Below are 25430 nucleotides of genomic sequence, written 5' to 3' on the forward strand. Positions count from 1 at the left end.
ATATAATGCACTGGGCCCTGCACATCTTCTGGCGCAGCCATCTTAAGTTCTCCATCTGTTTCTCGGTGTTTGTGGTGGAATCACTGAAAGTAAATGCATCAAAATCTCTCAAACCGAGATAATCCCAAAATAGATGGGAAAATCTACAGTTATGTTGACGCTGTCCTGGTTCTGAAGTAAAGTGAAACTTAATTACTGGTCTGTCTTCATTCCTACAATAACTGAGATACAGATAAGTCCAAAATTATTCATACCCCTGGATATAATCATTTACATTTCTGAAAGGAAATAAGAGGCGTTTCTAAAAGATTTTAAATGATCAATTTTGATTTTAAAAAGTCTGTTTTTTATTTAAAATCATTTATACCCTTATCCTTAACAATCAGTGGAAGAATCTTTATTGGAATTACAGTTATGATGCCCTTATAACTGCTGAGCTGCTTTTATCACGTTTCTGTGGTGGTTAACTACAAATCTTTGAGTTTGGAAAATCCGCCAATCTTTAGCTTCTTTCACTGATTCACGCTCAGAATTAAGTCACAACTTCAAAAACAATAGTTTCAGTTAGAAGAAACGTGTAGAGAAAATGACTTCTTATGGGGCCAAAAGCATGGGCCCCATAAGAAGTGCTGTTTTTGGTAAGATTTAGGGTTGTTCTGTTTATAAAAAACATTCTTTAAGGATTTTATGATGGATACTTATGAAAGTAGTTTCATGCCACTTACTCACTTACTTGTTGAAGTTGATGTACAATAAAAACATGTCAGATACCTGACTTGTTTACCATTAAAAAAGACAGAAGCATCACATTCATGTTAATGTGCATTTATTAATTTAGATTATAGCTTTGTTGTTTAAAGTACAGGAAGAAAAGAATTACATTTGAAAGGATAAAAACCAATGCAATTAATTTGTATCATGATTTAGCACTATATATGAATGTTTTTATTCCCCATAATTTCCATCAGCAAGTTATGTAAATATTTAAATGATTCTTCTGAGATAGATTAGTTCATGACACTATTAAAGACATCAAAAAGTTGAGATGAAGTGTTTTTTCTACATGTGAATCAATAATAGAGCTAATAGTGATAATAACTATAGGCTACATGAAAGCATTGCCTGAGTTACTGCAGCAGTGGGGCTCTTAGGCTGGTTGTAGGATTATTTGTAGAGCAGCTGTGAGCAGAGCGGTCAGGAGAACAGAGACTGGTAATTTTGTGAACTCCAGGACGCCACTGGTGGTTGCAGCTGTAAATCAAACAAACACAGTCCATTTACATTGTTCCTGATTTAAACTCTACTGCTGAATATTTGGAAATGACTTAATGTAAGTAAAGTATGCTCACATTGGGATGGTGTTGCTGTACTGGCCGGGGTTGTACTTGAACTGTTTGTGTTTCCTAAGGCAAAGAATTAAGTTTGTTAGACTGTGGCACCCCCTAGTGGCCGTAAACAGTAAAACTACAGCAGTAGACCTTTGGCACCACACCATGAACACGTTACTGCACTAACTGGCAGACACTTAAATGAAACAAGATGGGTCATTAGAATTATTATTCAATCATATAAGATCCATAAGATGTCTGATTTTCCTTTAGCTCACAAAGCTCCAACAGCTACAAATGAAAACACACTGATGGCGAAATATTTTTTTCATTTTAGGCAGTAGTTCATCTGAATTTCAGATGTAAACACACCATCACCCACACTGTTTTTGATTCCAACCTGGACCATTTTTAAAGAGAAAGGTGATAGTTTTACCCTGTGGCTCAGTCCCGTTTGTTGGGTCTGCCCTAGTGGTGATTAGACCCAAACCTAGTGTGTCCAGGTCAGACTGTAGCTGTAGGTTCACCCAGCGCTGAACCACAGTATCATTCTCAAACAGCTTGAGATCTTGTAGGTTTTCACCCATCAGACCTTGGACGTTGGCTACAGTCAGGTTCTGTCGGAAAAGACAAACACAGGAAGATTTCTTTAATTTTCAGGTCCACACAGTTACTGTAAGTAAATGCACTAGGTTGAGGTTTGTTTTGTAGCTTTGGCCACTAAAATGACTTTCCATCCACAGAAACTTCTCACACAGACAGTTTTCTGGTATCACTTGTTTCACATGTAAACTTACAATTATCACGTTGATATCCAGACTCCTGAAAATGTTAACATCCATGCTGATGTTCTGTGTTGATAAAGCTGCAATATCTGCTTGAGGTGCTCCACCTACCGACCAGAAATGGGAAGGTTACCTTACTGAAGGGTCCTTACTTGGACAGTTAGGCAGTTACCAGGCATGCTCACCTAGGTAGCCTTTAACCAGGTTGAAAAAGCTAATCGGATTATCACGATGGATGCTGAAGGAGGTGTTGCTGATCTCATAGAGGACTCTCTTCTGCTCAGTTGAACATGATGCCACATCCAGATGCTTGGTATTTCTGACAACAGATAAAGAGGCATTCAGTGTGACTTTAACTACCACAGTGGATATGTTTGTTATATCCATGCTGACACCAACCTCATGCTGTCTGGTGTGATGGTCTGTAATGTGCTGGTGTCCAGTGAGCACAAATTGGAGCCAATGATGTTTAGTTCACTGCTGTCCAGTGACTTTCCGGAGGCAGTCAGGTACTTGGTGATGATTGCTTTGCTCTAAATGCAACATGAAGAAAAACTCATCAAGTTTCTACTCCAGTCAAATGAAAGTTTTGGTAATGTTTACGGTGTGCTGTACCTGTGCCGTCTCCCATGTTCCATCTGTAATATTCATCAGAGCTGCCAAGGTATCCAGTTCAGTGATGTTCCACTTAGAGATGTCATCAAGTGTTGCTGAGCGAGAGACTGAAGCAAGCATCTGTACTTCCTGATCAGGAACTCCAGATGGGAATGCCTGGAGAGACGGATTGAGACAAACCGTTGAACAAACACCACAATCTGACATTACATGCATTATCATCATCTTTGAAAATGAAGTACATCAAATTCTGCTTTTAAACTTATTTGTGATGAGTGAGAGTTTGCACTTATTTTTGAAAATGTACAAATCAGTTTGAGCTCAGTCCAGCTGTTAGCAATCGCTTTTAGAGAAATCCCTATTTATCAGGGACCGCCACCCTGTGGATCTGAGGAACAAACCTGCATGCACACACAGGTAAACTCACACATGAACATATCTGGCACATTTAAGAGCTTCAGGAGAAACCAACAAGTACACTAAACTCTGGGAAAGTTGTTTTACAGCGGATGTGCGTGTGCATCAATCGGGCCTTAATGTGATCCGGAGTCATGTCATTAGAGCGTCTCCTCCAACCTGCCCCAGATTCACAGCTGGATCTACGGCAGAGCAATGGATCTCGTCAAGCCTCCGGTCCGGTTCTGCTGCCTCTGGCAACAGTTTTTTCCAGCAGGCATTCAAAGTTTTCAGCTTTCATCTCCTGAATGGCCAATCTGTATTACTTATATTTAAATACCGTAACGTTATTGGCACACAGGTAGAGAAGGAGTTCAGAGACTGTTTAGCCAATCAGGACGCAGAACACAATGCACTGTGAAAAAAACTGCACAAAAAAATCCGCGAAGCAGCGAGACCGCGAAAGGTGAACCGCGTTATAGCGAGGGATCACTGTACTTGGATTTTACCACCAAAACAAGTTTATTCTCTTTAAAAAGTAACATATTTCCATGTCACCTGGTTGAGTTTATTGAGAATGATTCTTTGGTAACCATCGTCATCCACTTTCTGGCAGATGGAGTGGAGGTTATCTTTCAGAATGGGAACGTCCAGGCAGAGTTCAAACTGCAGCTGATTGTAGCCGAAGGGGAAGGAAGGGTCGCTGATGGTCACCTGGGTGATGTTCCCCTCACTGCACCCTTTTAAAAGTTTGAGAAAAAGAGTCGGGATTTGGCTTGCAACTAATGTATTCCACTTAAATAACTTAATGTTTAATCATTTAGGAAATCTTGCAGTTTTGGCTTCAGTAGCAGCTTTTAAAAGTGTTTACCTGCTCCTCGTTCTGCTACTGTTGGGGTGAGCTCTGAAAACAGGGTCTTGAGCTTGTCCTTCTGGGTTTCTCGTTTCCTTAGGTCAGGCATGAAACCCTTAAGGAATCTTTTCTTTGTTGTCTGACAAAGTAGAAATAATATGACAGTTAGTTCTTTCATGCAAGGACAAATGAGTTGTTAGGTGAATTTATGTCGCATCTTAACGTCGTCAGACTTACAGCTGTGAAATGTGTCCAGATGTTTCTTGTTAAATACAAAGGAAGTGTTCCCAGCCCCTCTAGCGTCTGTTGGTCCCAGCTGGTAACAGCTCTGAAAAAAGGTTTGTGCAATATTAAGAGAGGAAAAAATTCTAAAACTTTAAAAACCTTTTGACTCGTTATATCCTCTCTTATGCCCGGATTCAGAAAAATGCTGTGCGCAAGAACTGAGATCACACAGATATTACAGCGTCACAATAATCAGCATTTATTCAAGACAGATGCATACTGTCACCAGAAAAGCACATCACGTAACATCAGAAACCTCAGAGCACAAAACAAAACATGAATTTACCTGAGAGAGAGAAAAAGACAAAAGATGGAAACGACAAACAAAAAGCAAAGACGTCTTTGGAGAAATTGCAAAGAGAAAAATCTGATTTGTTACTCCTGTGTAGAAAGTTTTACAGTAAAGGCGTATTATTGTCTTTAATTTATTCAAAAAGGGCGTATCTTTGCTCATCCAACCAGGAGCTGTCTCTGACCCTCTCTCTAAAGTCAGGAACTCCCTGTCACGATCTAAGGCCATTTGTCCCCTTTTGTCTAAATAAAGTGGAAGCAGAGCTTCTCCTGAACTCCTGCTGTTTTACGGCTTTTCACTGATCTGTGTGAAAAGCTGGAACTTCTCCTGATTGTTTTCCCACTAAAGGGCAGATCAAAGATCTTAGCAAACGATCTGCTGTAACTACAGTTAAAATAAAGGTCAATAGGCCAGAATAAGTTATTAATTTTAAAACTATAATTAGGCTATTTCAATCAAGACATGTTAGGTTTTAAAACTAGCATATTCTAAATTTATTTTCTTAACAGCAAACATGACACATCTAAAGGAATATTTAAATATACATAAGTCATCTTTCAGACAACAAGCTAGTGATTGATTGTTGCCTGGTGTGTTGCTGTGAAGTCCATCCAAGTCTATCTGATTAAGTAAGACTGGATGTTGGATTTAAATAAGGAGCCCACTTTATCTCAATTCATATTAAAATGCAGGACGACAGAGTTGAGTGATTTTTCCCTGCAGACTAAATGACTGTATTAATATCTTTAGTACCCGTATTGTGTTTTCCCAGACAGCAGTAGTGTTTCCACAGCAGCCACTTGGCTGGCAGAGAGGTCTTTGCAGGCTTTGAGTTTTTCCAGGATGAGAGGATCTGAGTTTTCAATGTCGGCTCTATCCAGAGAGCAGACCATGTTCCCCAGGACCTCCACATTGTCTCTGGTCAGGCTGACATCACTGATCCCCTGAAACAGTGAAAAACGTTCAAATCAGTGAAGTCGTTTCATTACTCTGCTGTAGAAGAGTAATTTGAGGCGCATGTGTAATATGCTGCAGGTAGGCTCTTTGTGTATTGATTCTCCGTTTTATTGGCTCTCACCAGGCAGTCTCTAGCTTCCCTGAACTTCTGTGGGCCCTTGTTCAAGATGCTGGAGGCCACAGAGAAGTCTGTAGCACCCAGGGCAGAGAAGTAGGACCTGCAGTTTGCTTTCTGGACATTTTTGGAGCTGTTGGTGGGGATTGTTGTAAAAAATCAAAATGGTCATATAACTTTTTCAAACAACTGGCAAAATAGTTACAATAATTACGTGGAGAGAGACTCACTCCAAGTAGAGAAGCATGTCTGAAGGGTAATCAATGAAGTTCTGAGAGAGGTCGCCACGGATCAGGTTGTACATGCAGGTCAACTGGAGGTCACAGTGTGAGAAGGTTGAATTTATTGATTCAAATGTGTGGAATATAACGTTTAATGTAGAGTAGACTCGGTTCTCTGCTTCCCATGAAGTGACTTGTTAGTGTTGCTACAGATCTTACCTGAGGTTCCTTCAGCTCCACCTTAGCCCTGCCTTTCCTCGGCCTGCAGGCGTGAATCAACTGACTGATTTTGGCTTTTGTCATTTTCTTAACCGTGCCGCATGTGAAGCCTTGCAGCACAAATGGAGAAAGCCTTCAGAGAAAAGGAAAGAAAGTTTACACCTGAGATATTCAAAGATTCACACTAAATACCAGGGTTGGTAGGTTTGTTCACTTACTGCTCAGTGTCAAAATCTGCCTCAGCCACGGTCGCAAAAAACATGGTGGACTGAAAAACCAAGAATAAAAGACAGTTAGACCTTAGTTGATCTTCTGTTTTCTAAATTTGAAAAGCAAAGGAGTAAATTCAGGTTTGTTTGGCATTAAACTGCCATCTGAACAAAAACTACAGGTCAATGAGATTAAACACCAAGAACTATTAAAACAATTTATACTTTGGTACAAACATCTTGTGCTTTTTTCTGGCACAGTTGAATCATAATAAAAGATTATTTAAAAATGTATATATAAATATAAAATATATATATATATATTTTTTACTTTCATCAGTGGTAAAGAATAATTTTCATTTATAAGAGTACTTTGATTTTATATTGTTCTAAAACATTAAGAAATAGGAAGTACAGACTTGAGTGTAGATTTGTTTTCATCGTTTTAAAAGGTTAAAATTGTCTATAAGCAGCCGTAACCAGTGCCTGCATAGACTGATTATGGTCCATGTTGATGTTTAGATATTTTTAGAACGATGCTTTGCTGCATTTAGTTCCTCACATAAACCTTCTGCATATGTTCAGGTAGAATGAAAAAATGTTCCTTTACATTTTTAAGGAACATATTGGACACATTTGTAGAGGAATATAATGACATTAACAGTTAAAAGGCATGTTTTTGGTTGATTCACATTAAGATATGTTTTACTGAAAATAAATGTACTGTGTCAAATGTACTGGGTCAATCTGACCTAGAAGTCAGAAAAGAATTCAGATTGGAGAAGTGTGGAATAAACAATCACCAAAGAAGGAAAGGAAAAACGATTGTGTAGGGAATCTTGGCTAACGTCTTTTCCTGCTTGTGTGCGAAGAAGCCGGCCAGGACTGGAAATGAATCTTTGTTGGGACAGATAAGAACTAACAATTTAACTAATGGTCTTCTGATGGAGCAGATTTAACTTTCAGGAGGTCAGTCTCTGAATTCTCGGAACTTCCAACACACATCCAGTGTAAGACGGAGCCAGAAGCGAGGTTCAGTAACGCCATTGGTCAGAAGCATTTAAAATACACAACAGTAGGGCTGGAATGGTATAAGAACTTGATGTCAGAAGTAAGAGACAAGACATTTAGGATTCTGAGACGATGAAAATGTGATGTGTGAATCCGCAAATGTGCATTAAATGTCTTCCTGTTTATCTCTGAGCAGAGAGAATGAAGTTTGTGTATCATTTCTTCTTTATTTCATGAGTTTAGTACCTTTAAATTTCTCTATACATTCAGACATCAGAGGTCTCCAAGTGGACATATTTTCAACTTTTACGTTACCTTTGCATATTTAATATAGTTTGTCAAACACTCTTTAACAAATTTAGCTTTGGGGAGATTGCGCGCTTTTCAAAGTTTATCCACTGACAGCCTGGATCTGCTTCACACTGTTATCCATTCTGCATGAAACAGAAAACACTGACCTGATCTGCGGTCCACGTCTTCTGGTTTATCAGGGTGATGTTGGCCGTTCCCCCAGAAAACGCCAGCAGGGAGGGCGGGATCTCCGTCGCTAAGGCATCAGGGACGTTCTCCACCACTTTGGCTGGACTGGAGTCCACAGAAATGATCTGCATGGAGGTTACATGCTTTAGATAATGTATTCACTCAGCAGTAGGCAAGAGAAACATTTGACCAGTTCTTGAGGCTTTTCACTTTTCGGACACTATAACAAAGCTTGTTTTTAAGTTTAATGAGCAGAAGTGTTACATATTTTAACAGCATCAGTCTGAAAAGCTACATGTGGAACATTTTAGTCACTGCAACTTGTACAGTTGATGCACAACCTTCAGTCAATGTTTCATTGTGTTTTTCATTTATAAATAAAGATTTAAATCGAACATACATATTGAAATATCTGTATTATCTCAGCTAGGAACTAAGTGTCAGATTTTTCTTGTTTTATTCACACGATGCTCTGAATAGATGATCATGAATTAAGTGAGGCATTAAGATAGAAGTCTCATCTTTTTACCTTTTTGACAAAAATCTCCTGGACAACCTTCGGGGCTTGCAGCATGTTGGAAACAAGCGTTGGGTTCTTGGAGGCGCTGAGTGCTTCAGAAGCTGAGATGCTGTCGATTGACTTTGAAGGAACTCCAATGATAAGAGTCCCCAGAGACGCCAGAGAGGCTGAACTGTTGATCTGTCAGTCATATTCCATCCATTAAAAACATGATCATTGAACTGGAAGCTGATTGCAGGCAACTTTCTAATCAATCAAGCTATATTAGTTTGCAGTCTTGGAGAAAAGAATTTAAAGACATAATTTTATGTATATTGTGGGGCTTGTACCTGAAAGCCTGAGGAGATGATGGAGTGGATGATGTTACTGGCCTGGTCCTGTCCCCAGGTGTTCACTGAGCCCAGGGTGGACAAAGAGGAAACCAGCACCGCAGGAGGCGCAGACAGGATCTGGCTGTTTGTCAGGCCAGAAGACGCACTTCCAAGGTCTGCAAACGTTTGAGCTGTGATGACCTTGATGTTGGATGCCAGAGCTGCAGATCTCTGTTTAATAAAACACGCATCATTAACGGCTGTAAGCTATTGGTGGATTTCAGCAGACAGCAGTGGTTCCTAACCCCCACCATTAATAGGTCCACTGTATAGACAATATTTGCATTTCATCCTGTTTTCCTGCATTTAAACCCGTCAGTGCAATCAAATGATTGCTGCGTGACAAAAAAAGAGAAATCTTGAATGAAACAAAGAGAAGCATGTTGCTACAGGCTGTACAGACGGTCACTGAGCAGAACCTGTGTGACGTTTTCATCTGGTACCTCAGGATTCTCTGTGCTGTTGCAGAATGTCTTCAGCTTGTCCAAGATGGCCATTGTATCAGCTTCATTAAGAGAAGCAAATAATGAGCTTGGGATGTCAGGTGAGCAGAGTAAGGAGCCTGGGAGCCTGAATGAAAGGTGACATGTTGAAGGATTTTAGCAAAATGAATAAAACTCATTACTTTCTTGTAATAATAATGTTTCCTTTTATTGGTGGATAGTTACATAATGAGTCCAAAGGATGGGTAGAACTCATAAAGCTGCAAGATGTAGTAGTTGGTTACGTCTCGTGGGATTGCTGCGTTGTTAAAGAGCTCCAGGTTCGCCTTATTCTCCAAGAACACATTCAGCTTCAAAAATAGATAAGTAAAACACCAAACAGTCAGAGACATTCAGACGAAACCTGCTGGATCACACAGGTCAAGTTAGCAGGTTTGTAAAATCTGATTTTGTTTGTTGATGGGTTCCAAATTGACAGTTTGCAGAAATACCTGGGAGGTGTTGACAAAGCCTTTGAAATCATCCAGAGTGATAAATATCACAAAGGTGCCGATGTAGTTGACAAACCAGGAGGTGGAGTTCAGATCCGGGTCTGTGGGGTTGTAGCATCTGGCCACAGATTCTGTGGAAAAACAGGGATTTTCAGTGTTTTAGGCAGCTGACTTCACTAATGTAATTAAAATGTAATAGACGTTTTCCATCTGTTTCCAAAATCAAACTTTTCATGGACTTATTACTGTCTCAATGCATAAACACTGTTGTATGCTGTGGCGACTGCATGTGTGCTTGTCAGTTCCAGGTTGCTGCTGAGCTCCTGCAGCTTAAGCAGGTGCAGCTGGTTCCACTCTGCCTCTGGATGAGCAGAGTATAGAGCGAGGTGGGACACTGATCTCAGGGCTTCTTGGCCAAGTGGGCAGCATGTGTGCTGTAGCTTTGTGGTGGTTTGAGGGAAGTGTGTGCACTTATTCTTTTTTTCCAGGCTTGTAGATGAGTGGGGCCTTGTTTATGAAGATGCCAAGTTCATGGCCTCTCCACAGTTAGATTGCTGGAGGATTGTGTCTTCTTAGAAACGCTGGATTTTGTTATTTACACTCATGTTTTCCTCAAGATTTTCCCCTTCACATTCAAGATTCTTCCTGGCTTATTTTTAAATAAAGCATTTACTGTACCCTCCTGGTTTTGCCTCTTCATTCCCTGGTCATTTGTTACTATATCCCCCCATACCTTTAGATTGCCTTGGGGATGTAACAACACCAATTAATCAAAAATATATTCTTAAAGTGTAAAAGACAGACTTAAAATGTCTATCTTGTGTCACATTTCTCTCCAAAATCTCACCGGCACCGAGGTAGCTTCTGATGATGGCGTATACATCTGGCTGTCCAAAGTCTGAACCGGTGTAGGTGAAGTTCTTTCCCATGAAAGACACCCTGTGGAACAGGAAGCAATGGAAATGTGATTACATGGGGATCTTTTGTCGATGTTATGACAACATGAGACACTGACTCACAGTCTCTGGAAGGAGAGACACGAGGAATTCTGGACTTTGTTGAAGCTGATGAGATCCTTGGTGAGGAACCTCAGATAGTTCCTCAAACGTACGTTAAACCACAGATCAACCTCAGATCTTCTGTTGCTGCTCAGAGCCAAAGGCCAAACACAGGGAAGGATGATCCTCCTCACATCATCTGGGACGTCCTCCTGCAGGTGTTGTGCAGAAATATAAACAGTGAGGAGGACAGATTCACCCATAGATGTTACTACTCATTTAAAATTGAGATGGGGACATACGTTTTCTAGGAAGGAGGGAGTGTTGTTGTAGTTGCTGAAGATGACGCAGATGCCTGAACTGTTACCGATTGCACCAGGCTGATTGAGGAACTGACTCAGCTCTGAGGTGCTGATGGTATTTAGGAGCTGAAAACAGAAAAAAAAACACTTTTTAAGTTAATTTAGCTAGTTTACGGGAATGAGTCCATTTTTGGATTCCTAATATAGAAGTATGTATAAACCAGTGACGTGCGGTGAATAGCTGGTGAGGCACCGACTTAATCATAATCATCAGATTTACAAATACAGAACCCCTGCTTGGTATTGTTTACATAAGGAAATTTCAAGCATGCGGACAAAGCTGAAGGGCAAAAAGACTATTATTCTACATGTGATGCTTAGCCGCGCTGCAGCTGTAGAATAATTCCGTTAATCAAACTTAAATGATGGAAAATCAGTCCATACATTAAAAGGTTTTTAGCCATTTCATTGGCGACGTACAGACAGGACGAACATGCTGTCATATAATGGCAGCCAGTGCAGTTAGCGAGAGGTTGTGTAATCCCAGGTGAGGCTGAGCTCGCTGCTGCCTCACCGGCTTCGCTTCAGAGCATTTGAATGGGAAAATGCGAAAATCCAGCGATTTTGAAGAAAAATAATCAGAATTGGTTAAGCTAAATGAAAACTAGGTACTTTATAGTACAATCCACAAGGTGAAGATAGCAATATAAATGATTTTATATTTTTCCATGACGACAGGTGAGGCTCAGGCTCACCTGTCTCCCCTGACCGCACGTCACTGGTATAAACAAAATTTCTCCAAAAATCTTCTATCATTCCCTTTTATCGGTGTTTATAAATGTTGTTCTTATTCAGATATTTAGCTGTACCTCTGATTTGCGTGTTGGTGGAAGAAGAGAGATGAATGATGGGACATCAGGAAAGCCAAAGCTGAGGAAGTTGTTCTTCAGGAAGATGTAAAAGCTTCCACCACTGTAACACTTTAGTGGCGTTTGATCTGTGTTGCAAAGTAAAGCATCTTATTCTGGGTACAAATAAGACATCAGCGGATAGAAAAGACTTTTCAGTTTTGTTTCTGTTGTGGTTGCTTTGGGTCATTTTTTTTAGAATTAAGTTGAAATGCTTAAAGCTGTTAAGTTTTCATGACTTTCATCAGGTTCAGCAAATCACACCCAGTTGTTTCTTCTAAAGCAGCTATCCCAAGTTTGCATCCCAATGTGGGACCATTTGCTCTTTTCCCTCTCCAGAGGCTAAAAGAAAGTAGCACAACAATAGTAAACAACATGGGTAGTTTTAAGGCGTTTTTGCACTGCACGAAACGGTACGGTACGATTCCAGCCCTGTTGTGTTCGCATTACACTGAGGGCGCCATCGAAGCGGTACCTGACGTCATTATTTTTAAAACTAAACAATGGTTTTGATGTAGCGGCCGACTGTACTGGTTCATCAGCGAGTAAGCGGAGGAAAAAAAACCCTCATCATTAGACCAGGTGATTGCACTATATTGAGACGAATCCATTGCTAATTAAAACTAATAATAAAAATATTGAAAAGAGCACTCCTTACAAAATAAAATACAGTTTAGTGAGAGCCAGCTGTCAATGGAAAATCAACGTCTGACTCCATAGCAACCAGCGACCAATCAGCTGCTGGTTCTAAACAGTACTGCTTGGCCGGCCCGATTGGAACCACAGCTCTTGTGGTTCCATGGGGCCGGGTGGAACCGGTCGCAAGTTGTAATGCAAACACGGTCGGAACCGTTCCGTTCCGTTCCCTGCCGTTCCGTGCACTGCGAAAGCGCCTTCACACAACTGGACAAATGTTCCTTTTGTTATTTAAGCTTGAAAAAGTGATACTTTGTAATCTACGAAGGTATTACTGCTGAAACAGCTTTTTGAAGTTTTCATTCAATTACATTGAAAATCATTTTTACCCCTAGCAGATTTATGTTTAAAGTTCTACTTTAATTTTAGTAACAGGTTTCTCCCAACTAGGAATAATTTTAAGATTTAGAAGCAACCCAGACAGAGTCCTCCTGACTGAAATCTGAGTGTCTGGAAGTAGAGCTTATGAACAATCTGACAGAGTTTGAAGCCGATCGATCGAAATCCCTAGGAGGAGTTCGATCAAATGCGAAGGCTATAAATAGCCGACTTCCTGTTTGACTTGCACTACGACAATTGAATTTTGTGTGCGTCTTGGGGAGCTCTACAAGTGTACCAAATTTCATGTCTCTACGATGAAGTAAGGTCATAGCGGAGGGGTTTTGAAAGAATCATAATAAACACTATGATTACAATTACTAATAATAATCTGCCAGGGGAATAAGACATTTTATTTTTATGGGAAAATGTAGTGTCTGGCAGATTATTTCATTAAATTACATTTCCATTAATTTTATGGTATTATTGACTTAAAACAAGCTCTTATGTCTTGCTGAAAAATTAACTGAAAGTTAGTTTTCTTATTTTAAGTGTAATAAGAAATTAGCACTAGAAACTAGACCAAAAATATTGGGTAAGATTTTGTGTTTTTACAGATAATCATAGTTTGCCATTTCAACTAAATGTTCTGAGAAATGTACTGTTTTTCAGATGTTTAGACGGATGTTAAAAATGTACCAAAGCAACCAAGAAATATCAAACAAAATAGGCTCTTTTCTTTTCTTATAAACATTATTTTCTATTTTCAGAATTATAAAACCTTGGAGGAAGAGGATAATATTTTTGTAGATCTCTGCCTTGGTTTCGCCGCTGAGTGTCATCTGCACAGTTTCAAGCACGGAAATCCTGAATGGAAAATTATCAGTTACTTATTTAAATCAATAATCAATGTCACATTATATAATGTATTGCCTAAAAGATGGAGACATTTTGTATTGTTTTTATATCTAATGTAATTTCATAAATTTAATAAATAGATACTTACATCTCTTGGCTGCTGTTGCAGCTTCTGTTTTTCACAATACTGAAGAGGTGAATAACCAGAGTTGGAGCGAGATTGACTAGCAAAGGTCTGAGTTGAAGCCTAAGCCATAGCAGGAACTCCTCATCACTAACAGCCGACGGGGAGAAATCTTTATCCAGCACAGCCTCAAGAAAGGCCAATGTCATGTTCTGTGTGTGGTTGGCAGACTGAGTCTGTGTGAACAAATTGGTTTAGTGAACATCAGGATGGTACAGCCAGAGAGATGTTTTTATTTCTCTTTACAATACATTTTTGGAAAACAGATTAAAAACCTAAACATCATACATTTTAAATTCCTGAGATTTACGTGCTAAAAGTTTGTTTTTCTTCTTGTAGCTGTAAATTGTTATGTATAAGCTGTTGTTAAAGAATAAAAAGTACAAGGTATTAAATGTGCAAGGCTGAGGTTAGAAAACCCAGAGAAAGTTGTACATCTTGGCAAAAGAAAACTACAGCTGGTGAAAAATTTTAAATCTCCTCTGGAGCTAAAGTCCTTTTTTTAACTCAGAATGAGATGTAAAAGTGGCCTGGAGAAGAGAAATCTCAGAAGATTATTAAAAGACTGGCATGTTAGAATGTCACAACAGGCAAATACAAAAATAGAACAGACAAAATTATATCCCGTATTGAGGTTCAAATTCTTACCAGAATAGTAGTGACTGGAGGTGACGATGCTGACCCAGGACTGTTGCTGGTTGGCATTCCAGAGGCAGTGAGACTTTTTGTTGTTTGTATACCAGTTGAAACATCTACTGTTGCTCTCCCAGCGGTTGTCATGGCATCTAGTGTTGACGATTTACTGCTTCTTCCATCAGTTTGTGGCTCTGAGGTAACAGGACTGGTTGCAGTGTTTGATAGTTCTGGACTGGTACCGGTTAAAGTTTGCTTTGTTGTTGTGGTAGCACTAATTTTAAGAGTGGTCTGAGTCTCACTTCCTGTGGCTGCAGTAGGTGTTGACATCCCACTAGTAGTTGTAACTACTGGCATCATTGTTCCAGAACTGGTTGTAGGAAAAGGCTTTCTTGTGCCAGTGGTAGTTTCGTCACCTGGAGATGTCAAAGAGTCAGTTGATGCTGTTGCAGTGAAAACCCCCAGTGAGGACGCCTCTGTTATTCTACTAGTCAAAGCATCTCCTGTTGATGTCCCAGCACTTGTTTCAGGTTTTGATATCAAGGAACTTGTTCCAACAGTTGTTTCTAACATTGTGATGGTTCCAGCATCTTGCGTTGAAGTTCCAGTGCTGCTTGAAACTTTTGCTTCTGTTGTGAATGGAGTAGACTGTGCACTCACAGTTGTTCCAACAGTAGTCACAGAATCACCTGGTGATGTTCCAGCACAATCTGTTTGGAAGAAAGTTGAAATTAGATCTGGCTTCAATATGTCTTTTAAAGTAACAGTTGTACCAGATTTTTCTGAAGAAATTTCTCAGCGAAGCATTGGCCACACATACCTGGGAAGGCCTCCTGCAGTGATTCCAGGCTTGATCTCACGTCCATTGAAATGTCCAGCGGCAGGATCTTCAGGCTTTCCATGAGGCCAGTGACTCTGAAAAGAAGAAAGGACAACCGGCATTAATGGGACTGGTATGGGACCGTAGTTTGATGTGGATCAAATGCCAAGGATCAAATTCCCATCTTAGGGGTTTGGTCTTACATAGCTCCGTAGGAGTCACAGCTGATGTTCCTGGGTATCACCCGCAGGCTGTCAGGTTGGATGCTTGCTATCACAGGAATCAAATAGACTTGGAACCACAGCTGGTAGTCTTCTACTTCAAAGACGTCAAATTCAAGAGCAAGGCTGCTCAGAGTCAGGTTTAAGATGGTCTCTCGTACCGCCACATTTTGGATGTAGGTTGTGTTTGTCTGTTGGGGAAAGCAGGAAAATTGTAACTCAGGAGGACCTTTCATTCCAAGAGTATCCCGCAAACAGCTCAACAAGGTCCGTGGCAGAGCTTTGGACTCTGCTTTCATCAAAACCAACACAAAAGATTTCTTGGCCAACATTTGATCCGTCAATCATTTGAAATACGTGTTACCTTCATTTACTTTTTACCTCTATTATCTACCATATTAGTCCTAAGCAGGAGTTTTATGACGTATCATTGGGGGGTAGGGGGGATCTAAAAGAAAAACTTGGGAGCAAATTGACAAAGTTAAAGTTTGGTGTTTACCTCCTCGAGGAACTGTGTGAACACTAGGAAAAACTGACCAAGCTGCTCCACATTGCCGGGCTCTGTCAAGTTTGTGAGCACCTCCCTCACGAGGGTGGCATCCTCCAGAGCATTGCTGCCTGGATCTGTTAGAAGCTCAGCTTTCTGTTCTGGTGAAAGAACGCTCACAAGTGCTCCCTGATGAAACAAACCAAGAGAACATGTGAATTTCATCTTTTCTCTTTCACGTGACGCACCACGCCGTGTGTGGGCCTGCCACAAAGCGGAGACTGTGCTCTAGTTCTTGCAGAGCATCTACAATAGGATATGTGGCTTACCTGAGAGAGGTTGAAGAATTTGAGCTCAGAATATGTTGCGTATTGAGAAAATGAGCCCAGGTTCGTTTCCACCCACTGGGAGTCGGTCTGGATGTTTACCCTGCAAGCTAAGGCACATGTATGCACATGTCAACTTTCCTTTCTTCCGACTATTTCGTCCATTTTTGTTTTAATTGTACCATCAACAAAGCCATGGCCAAGACACCAGGGTGTTGATATAGAAAGCTTACCTGGCTGGTTGATGACATCAGCAGAGTTTCTCAGGTACTGCAGCAAAACGGCTGCAATTTCTTCTTGTCTGTCCTGAGCTACGGCAGACACAACTTTGCCCATCCCACTCACACTGCAAAGATTGGAATAAATCTTTTAGACACGTTACCTTAAGAGTTTATATGTGATGTGGAGCATTCAAAACGTTGATGTTCGTAATACACAACTCACATGACTTGGTATTTTGTGCAGTTGATGTTGGTAATTACGTCTTGGAGCATTTGTGGAGTGAAACTTGGGAGAACCGGGACCAGTTTGACATGGAACCAGTCAAAAAGATCCTTTTCAGGGAACTCTGGGAAAAGGTGACCGATGATGATGTAGGTCTTGTTCATGATGCGATCTCTCACGTCAACTTGAAACTCTGGAACCTTAATATTCATGACAGGAGAGAAATCCAATACCACTTAGTGTCTACGATGCATGTCCACCGAGTGGTACTTTTCAAAAAAGCGGCAAACACAGTAAGGTCCTATGAATTACTGCGATATTATGATTTCAATAGCTTTTCAGCATCATTTGACATGGCTTTTAAGACCGGGATTCTTGTGCCACTGGATGGTGTAGCTTACCTCCGCCTTCTCTGTAAGTTTGGTAAAGAATGCGTCCACGTTTTCAACAGGGTTTCCAACCTCCAGTCGCTCAAAGACTTTATCGACAAATTGTGTGTCATTTGAGATGTCTGTGCTCAGCAGTAACTCTGCTACCTGAGAGGGAGACAGTTTCGACAAGACTTCGGCCTGCAACGATAGGAAACAAGAATTCAGCTTGAAGTCATTGTGGAACTTTGGGGTAGAAAATTCCTTAAATCTCGTCAACTGCTTTAGTTACTCACACTGGAGAAGTTTGGATAAAGGGCTTGCAAATCCCCTATGCTCGCAAATTGAGAGAAATTGCCAAGGTTGGCCTGTAGCCAGAGCTGACTACTATTGGCAGATGACACACAGCCTGGGTCTGCAAAACAACAGGAGTCAGAACACCGCCTAGTGTACAATCACTACGTCACCAAGGAGGCCCGGGGAGCCTGCATGCGCCTACCTGGCAAATCCTTTCTGGAAAGGAACGGTTGGATGAAGTGAGTAAAGACTGCTCTCTGTCTGTCGACGTCCATCAATGGGCTTTGGTTGCTGAATGCTCCGATGCTAAAAAATTGGGCAAGGGATTTTAACGTCATAGGAATCTGCCAGTTTCTTTGAGATATTGTGAACGCTCATGCAATAAGTCCTCCAGGTACTTACACAATCTGGTAGGTCTGGCAGCTGAAGTTGTAGGTGCCGAGGCAGAAGAGGAAATTTGTTGAGGGGGAGGCCAGGAATGGAACGAGACCCACCTGGAACCAACTTCTAACAAAACCCTCACTCTTCAGTTGATCCTGTGTAAGGTTTTTAGCAACCACTTCTCTCAGAGCATCAAGAGGATTGGAATAGGCAGCGCTCATGGCGGTGGGGGCCTAGAATTTGGGGAAAGACAGGTTGCATGTAGAAAGGACACCGAAAAGTGCTCAGTATTTTTGAAATGATGGCGCTGGACATACCATGTCAGAGAATGAGGCGAGAGCCTGGCTGAGTACGGGAGAGGCTTTTTGGAAAAGAAGCTGCCAAACTTCCACCACGTACATCTGGTTGCTTTCCAGAGAGCACTTCAAGAGCTTGGCCAAGTTTTCTGCTGAGAGTCTTCTTGTCTGGAGAAGAAATAAATCAAACTTTGAGCACGTAGTGTTGTTTTGGATTTACAGCTTGCAATGAAACATCTTACCTGGGCACAGGCATGTTCGGTGACGGTGAAGTTGCACACGGCTTCAGGAGAATTGTCAACTTCCAGTGCGTGGAGTCGAGAGCTGTGCAATGTAACCATAAAACATTGTAGCCTTGGTTACATTGGGCAAACCCACTTGCTAGCACTGCATCACATAAGACAGTCATCCTCTTACCTGTCTACCTCGGAGCAGATGAGTGTTTCTGTAAAAACATCAGAATTGTGCATGAGCTACTGCTGTTTGACACATTATATGTCGTTTCATCAATTCATAGATGGGTTATTCTCAGCAAACTTACCATCAACATGTGTGTCTTTGCACTGGGGACAAACAAAGCAACAACTGTTAGATAAGTGGCAAAAGCCACATAGACGTATACAGCGGCAATGTGCCACCCTCTAGTCCTGTAAATGAACATGACATGGTGTCTATATTCCGTGTGAAACACCTTTGAACCTGAGCTTACCGTGAAAGAATCCAGCGTTGCACAATCTGTTTGGAAGAAAGTTGAAATTAGATCTGGCTTCAATATGTCTTTTAAAGTAACAGTTGTACCGGGCTTTTCTGAGGGAATTTCTCAGCGAAGCATTGGCCACACATACCTGGGAAGGCCTCCTGCAGTGATTCCAGGCTTGATCTCACGTCCATTGAAATGTCCAGTGGCAGGATCGTCAGGCTTTCCATGAGGCCAGTGACTCTGAAAAGAAGAAAGGACAACCGGCATTAATGGGACTGGTATGGGACCGTAGTTTGATGTGGATCAAATGCCAAGGATCAAATTCCCATCTTAGGGGTTTGCTCTTACATAGCTCCGTAGGAGTCACAGCTGATGTTCCTGGGTATCACCCGCAGGCTGTCAGGTTGGATGCTTGCTATCACAGGAATCAAATAGACTTGGAACCACAGCTGGTAGTCTTCTACTTCAAAGACGTCAAATTCAAGAGCAAGGCTGCTCAGAGTCAGGTTTAAGATGGTCTCTCGTACCGCCACATTTTGGATGTAGGTTGTGTTTGTCTGTTGGGGAAAGCAGGAAAATTGTAACTCAGGAGGACCTTTCATTCCAAGAGTATCCCGCAAACAGCTCAACAAGGTCCGTGGCAGAGCTTTGGACTCTGCTTTCATCAAAACCAACACAAAAGATTTCTTGGCCAACATTTGATCCGTCAATCATTTGAAATACGTGTTACCTTCATTTACTTTTTACCTCTATTATCTACCATATTAGTCCTAAGCAGGAGTTTTATGACGTATCATTGGGGGGAAAAATCTAGAAGAAAATTATCAACAAGGAGAAATCACTTTTTCCCCACCTTGACAAAAATAAATTATCCTTTTTTATCAGTTTTTCCATTTTAGCATGAAATTACACATTACATTTACTTTTGGTAGCAGAATTTTAGCATTATTTTTAGTTTTTCTTTTTCTTTTAGTCTTTGTGTTCGTTTTGTCTCTTTTCATAATCACTGCTATGGTAATGAAAATATGACAACTATGAGGTAATATTGGTCTTTACCTCTTTACTTAACATTGAAAACATCTGAAAAAACTGGCTCAGTTGGTCATCATCTCCAGACATCGTCATGTTTTTGATGATTAGTCTGACAAATTCAGCATCTTCCAAAGCACCGCTGTCTGGATCCAGGATCAGCTCTGCTCTCTGCTGTGGTGACAGCTTCTCCAGCACATCTCTCTGTTTCAACACAATCGTCGTCTCTATCAATTCACAAAAACTTTTTTTTCTCCGTAAGCTTTTTTTTTTATTTATGAAATTTTACTTACTCCAGAAAAATTTCTGTTCATTGTTTTGAGGTCCTGAAGTGTTGCAAAGACCAAAAAGCTCTGAATGTTTTTTTCCAGCCATTCTTCACTTCCTTCCACATTTTCTGTGCATCCAGCTTCTGTTTAAATTAAATTAATCGCATATTAAAAACTTGAATTTACTGTTTTTATATGAAACAATTTTTATATCAGACTTTCTGCTGTATTTTTTTTTTGTTCTTTTTTGTTTTATTAACCAAAAAATAAATTTCTTCACCCAGACATTCATGTCTTTTTCTTACCTGCTGTGTCCTTTCTGGTCAGATACACCCGAATGAAGTTGCTGTAGATTTGTTGCCTCCCTGTCGTCTGAGATGTCTCAAGTCCTTCGCTGAGAGACTTCACCCTAAGACAGTCATTTAATCTAAATCAGTGTTTCTCAACCTTTTTTGGGCCAGCGGCCCCCCAGCCTTTATCCAGGTCCCTCACCGCCCCCCACCAAAGAATTTGTAGGCTACTTTGCACCGACCATTATTTTATCATTAATACTACTATCACTATTGTAGATGTTTATGCTTGTTTCTGTATTTATCATCAAAAATAATTCATATAAAATAATATAAAAATAATACAGGCGTCTACGAAAAATGCAATGAACATTCAAGTTAAAATCTGTAGGCCTAACAGCAGCCAATCAGAGTGGAAAAAATATTCTTATTTTGTGCTGTTTTCAAGTTGTTAAATATTTCACAAAATGAGCAGTTAAACGATGTTCAACATGTCAGTTTAAACTGAACTATTTGCAAACGACTGAGCTGCAACATTAAAACATGGATAGAACTGTAACTACATTAATCACAGCTCTTCTTCTCTTCAGTGTTTGTCAGTTTCTGGTGGTGCAGCTCTGTGCTGCCTTCAGGAGAATGGGACATCAGAGTATCATCCATAAAACTTCACCCTCATGGCATTTATTGTTCAAACCAGAGCTTTCAGTGGAAAAACTAAAGTTCCAGATCCTTTTAATGCCATACAAATATGAGACAGAAACATGGATTATATCTTTATATAGACCTGTCTATTGATTATAGATTAATAGTTTTACTGGGCAGAAATTACAAAGAACAAATCTGGTTCTTAATCAAATCCTAATGAGTCAAAGTGTCATGGAGTCATCAGCCTCATGACATTAACACTGACATGAAAAATAATATTGAAGAAATAAATATATCAAATCTAATTAAAAACATAAATAAGTGATCAATTCTTTACTGTTATGGTCCAAGATATATTTATTCTCAGTATTAGATGTGGTCTCAACAAACCCATGGCACTAAAACAATATTATTTTACCTTTTATCTGGAAATAGTGTCTGTTTATTCTTGCCATACAGTCTCTGTATTAATTATTGCTCGAAAGGTCTTGCCATACCAGTTTATTCCTCTGTATTTACTTTAGTTTCTTAGTTTATTCTTTCATTTTGTTCTTCATTCATTTCCATTTAGTTTCATTTGATTAGTTTTATCCTCTCTTGGTTTATTGCTATGTTCACTTTAGTTTCTTTCCTGTTGTTACATTTATTTTATCATTTATTGACCATCAGTAATCTTCACTCATCACCTGCTGCGCCGCCTAATCGTCATGTGTTTCACATCATGTGTTGATTTTTCACTGTTCAGCGTCGGATTCTCTGTTTTTATGCCATAATTCACATCTAGTTCGTCGCTCCGTTTTATGTCCCGCTTCTCCTGTTTTAGAGTTTTGCGCAATGTGCGCTTTTTTTTAACCCCTAAGGTGCAGGGCGATCGGGAAGAGTATCGATGGGGAAAAGGCAGACTGACATAAACCTTTTAAAACAACGGAAGCAATTTCTGCATTCTGATCATTGAAATTTAAAAGTGCTGTGTTGTTCTATCGCCCCCGTTTCATACCGGACCACTTACAGCACCGTGTTAACGCTATAAAATGAACGCTCTCTATCGTGGTATCACCCATGGAGGGATTTCTTTATTTAAATGGGTTCATTTTTCAGAGGGATACACAGTGAGGGCATCGTGATTTTAGCTACCAGTAGGAGGAGAACGGAGCTGCGCCAAGAAGCTAACAGAAGCTAACAAACACTGAATAGAAGAAGAGCTGCCATCGATACAGTTGCAGCCAAGCATGGTTTAATGTTACACAATACAGTTTTACCAAGTTGCTCAAAGTCTAAACTGGTATTGTTGTGCATTTAAGGTGTAAAGTTTACCTTCGACCAAACGCCCCCCAAAGGCATCCCAGCGCCCCCCTTTTGTAAAAATGTCCACCAGCGCCCCCTGCCGTCCTCTGAACACTGAAGACCCATTTTATGGAGGGGGAACAGATTATTTCAGGCAGCTGACATATCCATTCTCTCCTCTCCCCATAACTTTGGGAAATAAAGAGCAACTGTTTCCAAATTCTCAAAGATTGTTATGTGTGATAGCATGTAATATACTAGAAATGTCCATAATCCAGTAATCTGTCATATTTTACATTAGAACGAAATTTACCAGAAAGCCAACACTCTCATCTTTTCAGGAAGTCTTAACCTGTGTTTGGTAACTGACGTTTTTTGTCAGGCCTGAGTGAAAAGACTGGAAAAAGACCAATTCTCTTGGCCATTAAAAATAACACAAAACAGTGTAAGAACACACACATCCTCCATGCATGCAGCCACTGCTGAACTGCATTTTGTACATTTTAAGAAAAGAAGCCATCCAATGGTGTAGTCTTGCATCAGCGTAAACTATTTCCTATAATTGCACAATATTTTTATTTTACAGTCTTGTACAGTAAATTGTTTCTTGATCTTTTTTCTAAATGTTGAGCACTTTTTGGTCTTTTGTGTGAGCCTGCATAGCTTGATGCTGCTGCTTCCCCTCGTAGAATAAAACATGATGTTTCTTGTTCTCTGTTCTCTGACTCTCTTGTTCTTGTTTTTGAGTGAAGGTGATTTTGTTTTTAAAAATCAACTATATTTTTACACCTTCCTGTGTTTTTTTCCTTTTTAAAGTAAATATTGCTAAACATGATTAAAAGAGGTGGACCTGAATCTGGACCAGCTGATTCATGCAGTCGTGACGATGAGACCAGGGTGGAGCAGCTGGTCGATGCACTTACAGTTGTTGGAAGGAACTGCAGCTGAAGTTCTTGTTGCCAAGCTGGAAGAGGAAGCTGTCAGTGACAAAAGGCAACAGGAAGGTCATCTTCAGAGAGAACCACAGCCTGATGAACGCCGGGTCGTTGTAGTTGTCCACACTCAGGCTGTCCAGGATCCCAGTTTGTTCCAAAACATCAGATCCAGACAAATTGGTGCCCTGTTACCAAAGAAATATATATCTGACACTGGCAAAAAATCTACTTTAGACACATTTTTAATAAAGTTATTAGTGTGAATTCACCAAATTACTGAGTTGTGGGTAGATTAATTACCAAGTCTGAAAAGACTTTAATAGACGACTCAACAATCCGTTGGATGTTTTGTTCCACTTCCATGAACGGGTCTTCAGACCGGCTTCGTTTTTCCTTCCTTTTACAAGAAAGTTCTCCTACCAGTGAGTCCACTGCTGCAAATATCTGCAAATACAAAAAGACAGCAGCATGGAAAGAGTTCATGCTGAACACTAGAGGGAGCCAGTTCTCAACAGGCAGTGAGGAGGACGCCTACGCTGCGGCTGGAATCCATCAGGGCCGCTCCTGGGCATGATTCCTGGGAAGTGGAGCTTCAGGAGCAAAACAGCAAAGAGTCAGGTCAGTAAAATGAGGCTGAGCCCTGAATGAGGACAGCAGAGGGAAACTGACCTGTTTGCAGGGGTCAGGAGACCTGAACCAGGAAAGGGTTAAAACAGCATTAAGTTCATGTTTTGTTCTATTTGGTGCTAAAAGAGGATCAGTTTAATTTGCAGAGTTGTGTTCATACCTTGGGTTGTGTTGTCCTGTAAATACAATTATCATACAAAATATTAATACAGAACATTTCCACACACAGCTTTTATTTTGAAAAAAAAAAAACAGGCAAAACTTACGGTTGCAGAGGCCACAGATGAGAGAAATGCTGCCGGAAGTGCAAACATATTAATTTGTATGAACATTAAAAACATTCAGTGTTTTGGGGGCTTTGCTCACCGATCCCAAACGCTGACAGAAGCAGAAGTTGTGGGAAAGTTATTGGCCCACCCATTGTGGGTCGACGAAGCTCCACTTGTCCTTGTTCACCTTTTTCACTTCACTGACATTAAAAACTGAGGTGAAAATCTGAAGTCCTGAAGCAAGAAAAACATTTATCTGTTATTTTGTTGATAAACATTTATTAACATGTTTTACCTCCAGAAACAATCATTCCTTTTCTCAGGAACAATCAAAGCTTCAGCTCAACATGCTTTTCTGTGAAGTCACCAATATAATATTCGTTCATTTCTGCTGCCAGAGTTATAGGAACAACATGATCAAATCTAAACGTGAAAATCTCTAGATCCAAAATCATCACTGCATGAATTGTTACCAGTGTTTGAAAGAGCGAAGTAAAGCTGGAGGCAGCAGAAGGTCGGAGCTCACCTGCGTCTCCTCGGCTCTGCTGGAGGAAAGTGCGTCTGCAACCTGAACGCGGCGCTTTGGCCTTCGCTGGGAGGAGAAAACCAGTTAACTACACCAGACCAGTAAGCCCAGCATGTTCTGTTGGATTCCTTTAGCATGAAATCATTTCAGAGCCTGTCAGTCAACATCATGACATCAAACACACCGATGATTTTATTCACTGCTGTCTCTACACCTTTTCCATGCTCTGGACCAGCAGACTGGGACCCACTGGGCCAGAGAAAAACTCAACTATTACATGCTTTAGTTGTTGTGAACATTTAAAATTCACTTTTATCTTATTTACTGTAAACTTCCAGATTCCCTGCCTGGTCCAGGATGAAGTTTAAAACTTTCCCAAGTTCAGTTTCCTTCTTTAAGAATTAATTCAGTAAAACAAACAGTAGCATCATTTTGCCTCATTATGTTGACTAATTTTAGCACATTTGGATAAAAACAAGAATTGGCAACATTTTGGAGACCAAACAAAGTTTTAAAGTTAAATCCACATCAAGCAAATGCAGACCTGCATAAGTTTAAATTCAATGACGGTTTTAAAAAGCAGGAAGAATCAAGATGCATGGATTGTTCTGTCACATTACACGTTTATATTTCAGCTCTTTATTAATAATAGTTTGGAAGCTTGAACCAGTTCTGCAGAGTTTCATCCCATTTTCTCACTAAAAGCCAAAAATGATCCAAAAGTTTAA

General features: G+C 40.3%; 2 protein-coding genes across 3 annotated transcripts; both read right to left on the minus strand.

Moving 5' to 3' along the window:
* Positions 1–809: 809 nt before the first annotated feature.
* LOC103460945 (uncharacterized) lies at positions 810–19445 on the minus strand. 2 transcript variants are annotated; one of them, XM_081603212.1, is made up of 45 exons: positions 19177–19445; positions 18974–19068; positions 18838–18863; positions 18670–18691; positions 18546–18573; positions 18371–18452; positions 18150–18296; positions 17854–18065; positions 17654–17757; positions 17451–17569; positions 17188–17355; positions 16787–16986; positions 16576–16688; positions 16346–16452; positions 16029–16205; positions 15512–15720; positions 15309–15403; positions 14504–15198; positions 13820–14031; positions 13595–13680; positions 11761–11888; positions 10892–11017; positions 10611–10801; positions 10439–10530; positions 9592–9722; positions 9326–9450; positions 9101–9227; positions 8616–8828; positions 8296–8466; positions 7745–7891; positions 6285–6334; positions 6067–6199; positions 5857–5939; positions 5633–5759; positions 5308–5498; positions 4215–4305; positions 3996–4116; positions 3683–3864; positions 2729–2884; positions 2513–2646; positions 2299–2432; positions 2126–2220; positions 1765–1945; positions 1350–1403; positions 810–1251 (listed from the first exon to the last, which is right to left on the minus strand). In XM_081603212.1, the coding sequence occupies exons 1-45, from the start codon at positions 19428–19430 to the stop codon at positions 1148–1150; spliced, it is 6438 nt and encodes a 2145-aa protein (XP_081459338.1). In that variant the 5' UTR covers positions 19431–19445; the 3' UTR covers positions 810–1147. The 2 variants fall into 2 exon arrangements, with proteins under 2 accessions (XP_081459338.1, XP_081459339.1); XM_081603213.1 differs by having other exon boundaries at positions 1350–1396; positions 1764–1945.
* Positions 19446–19549: 104 nt separating this feature from the next.
* Positions 19550–24934, minus strand: LOC103460526 (uncharacterized). Its single transcript, XM_008402741.2, has 11 exons — positions 24703–24934; positions 24274–24410; positions 24174–24202; positions 24068–24083; positions 23950–23971; positions 23816–23870; positions 23581–23724; positions 23269–23465; positions 20432–20535; positions 20151–20269; positions 19550–20061 (listed from the first exon to the last, which is right to left on the minus strand). Exons 2-11 carry the CDS (start codon positions 24326–24328, stop codon positions 19861–19863), a joined length of 942 nt encoding a protein of 313 aa, XP_008400963.2. The 5' UTR covers positions 24329–24410; positions 24703–24934; the 3' UTR covers positions 19550–19860.
* Positions 24935–25430: the final 496 nt, after the last annotated feature.

Source organism: Poecilia reticulata, chromosome 22 (assembly GCF_904066995.2).
Source record: "Poecilia reticulata chromosome 22, P_reticulata-male-v2, whole genome shotgun sequence".
Taxonomy (NCBI): Eukaryota; Metazoa; Chordata; class Actinopteri; order Cyprinodontiformes; family Poeciliidae; genus Poecilia; species Poecilia reticulata.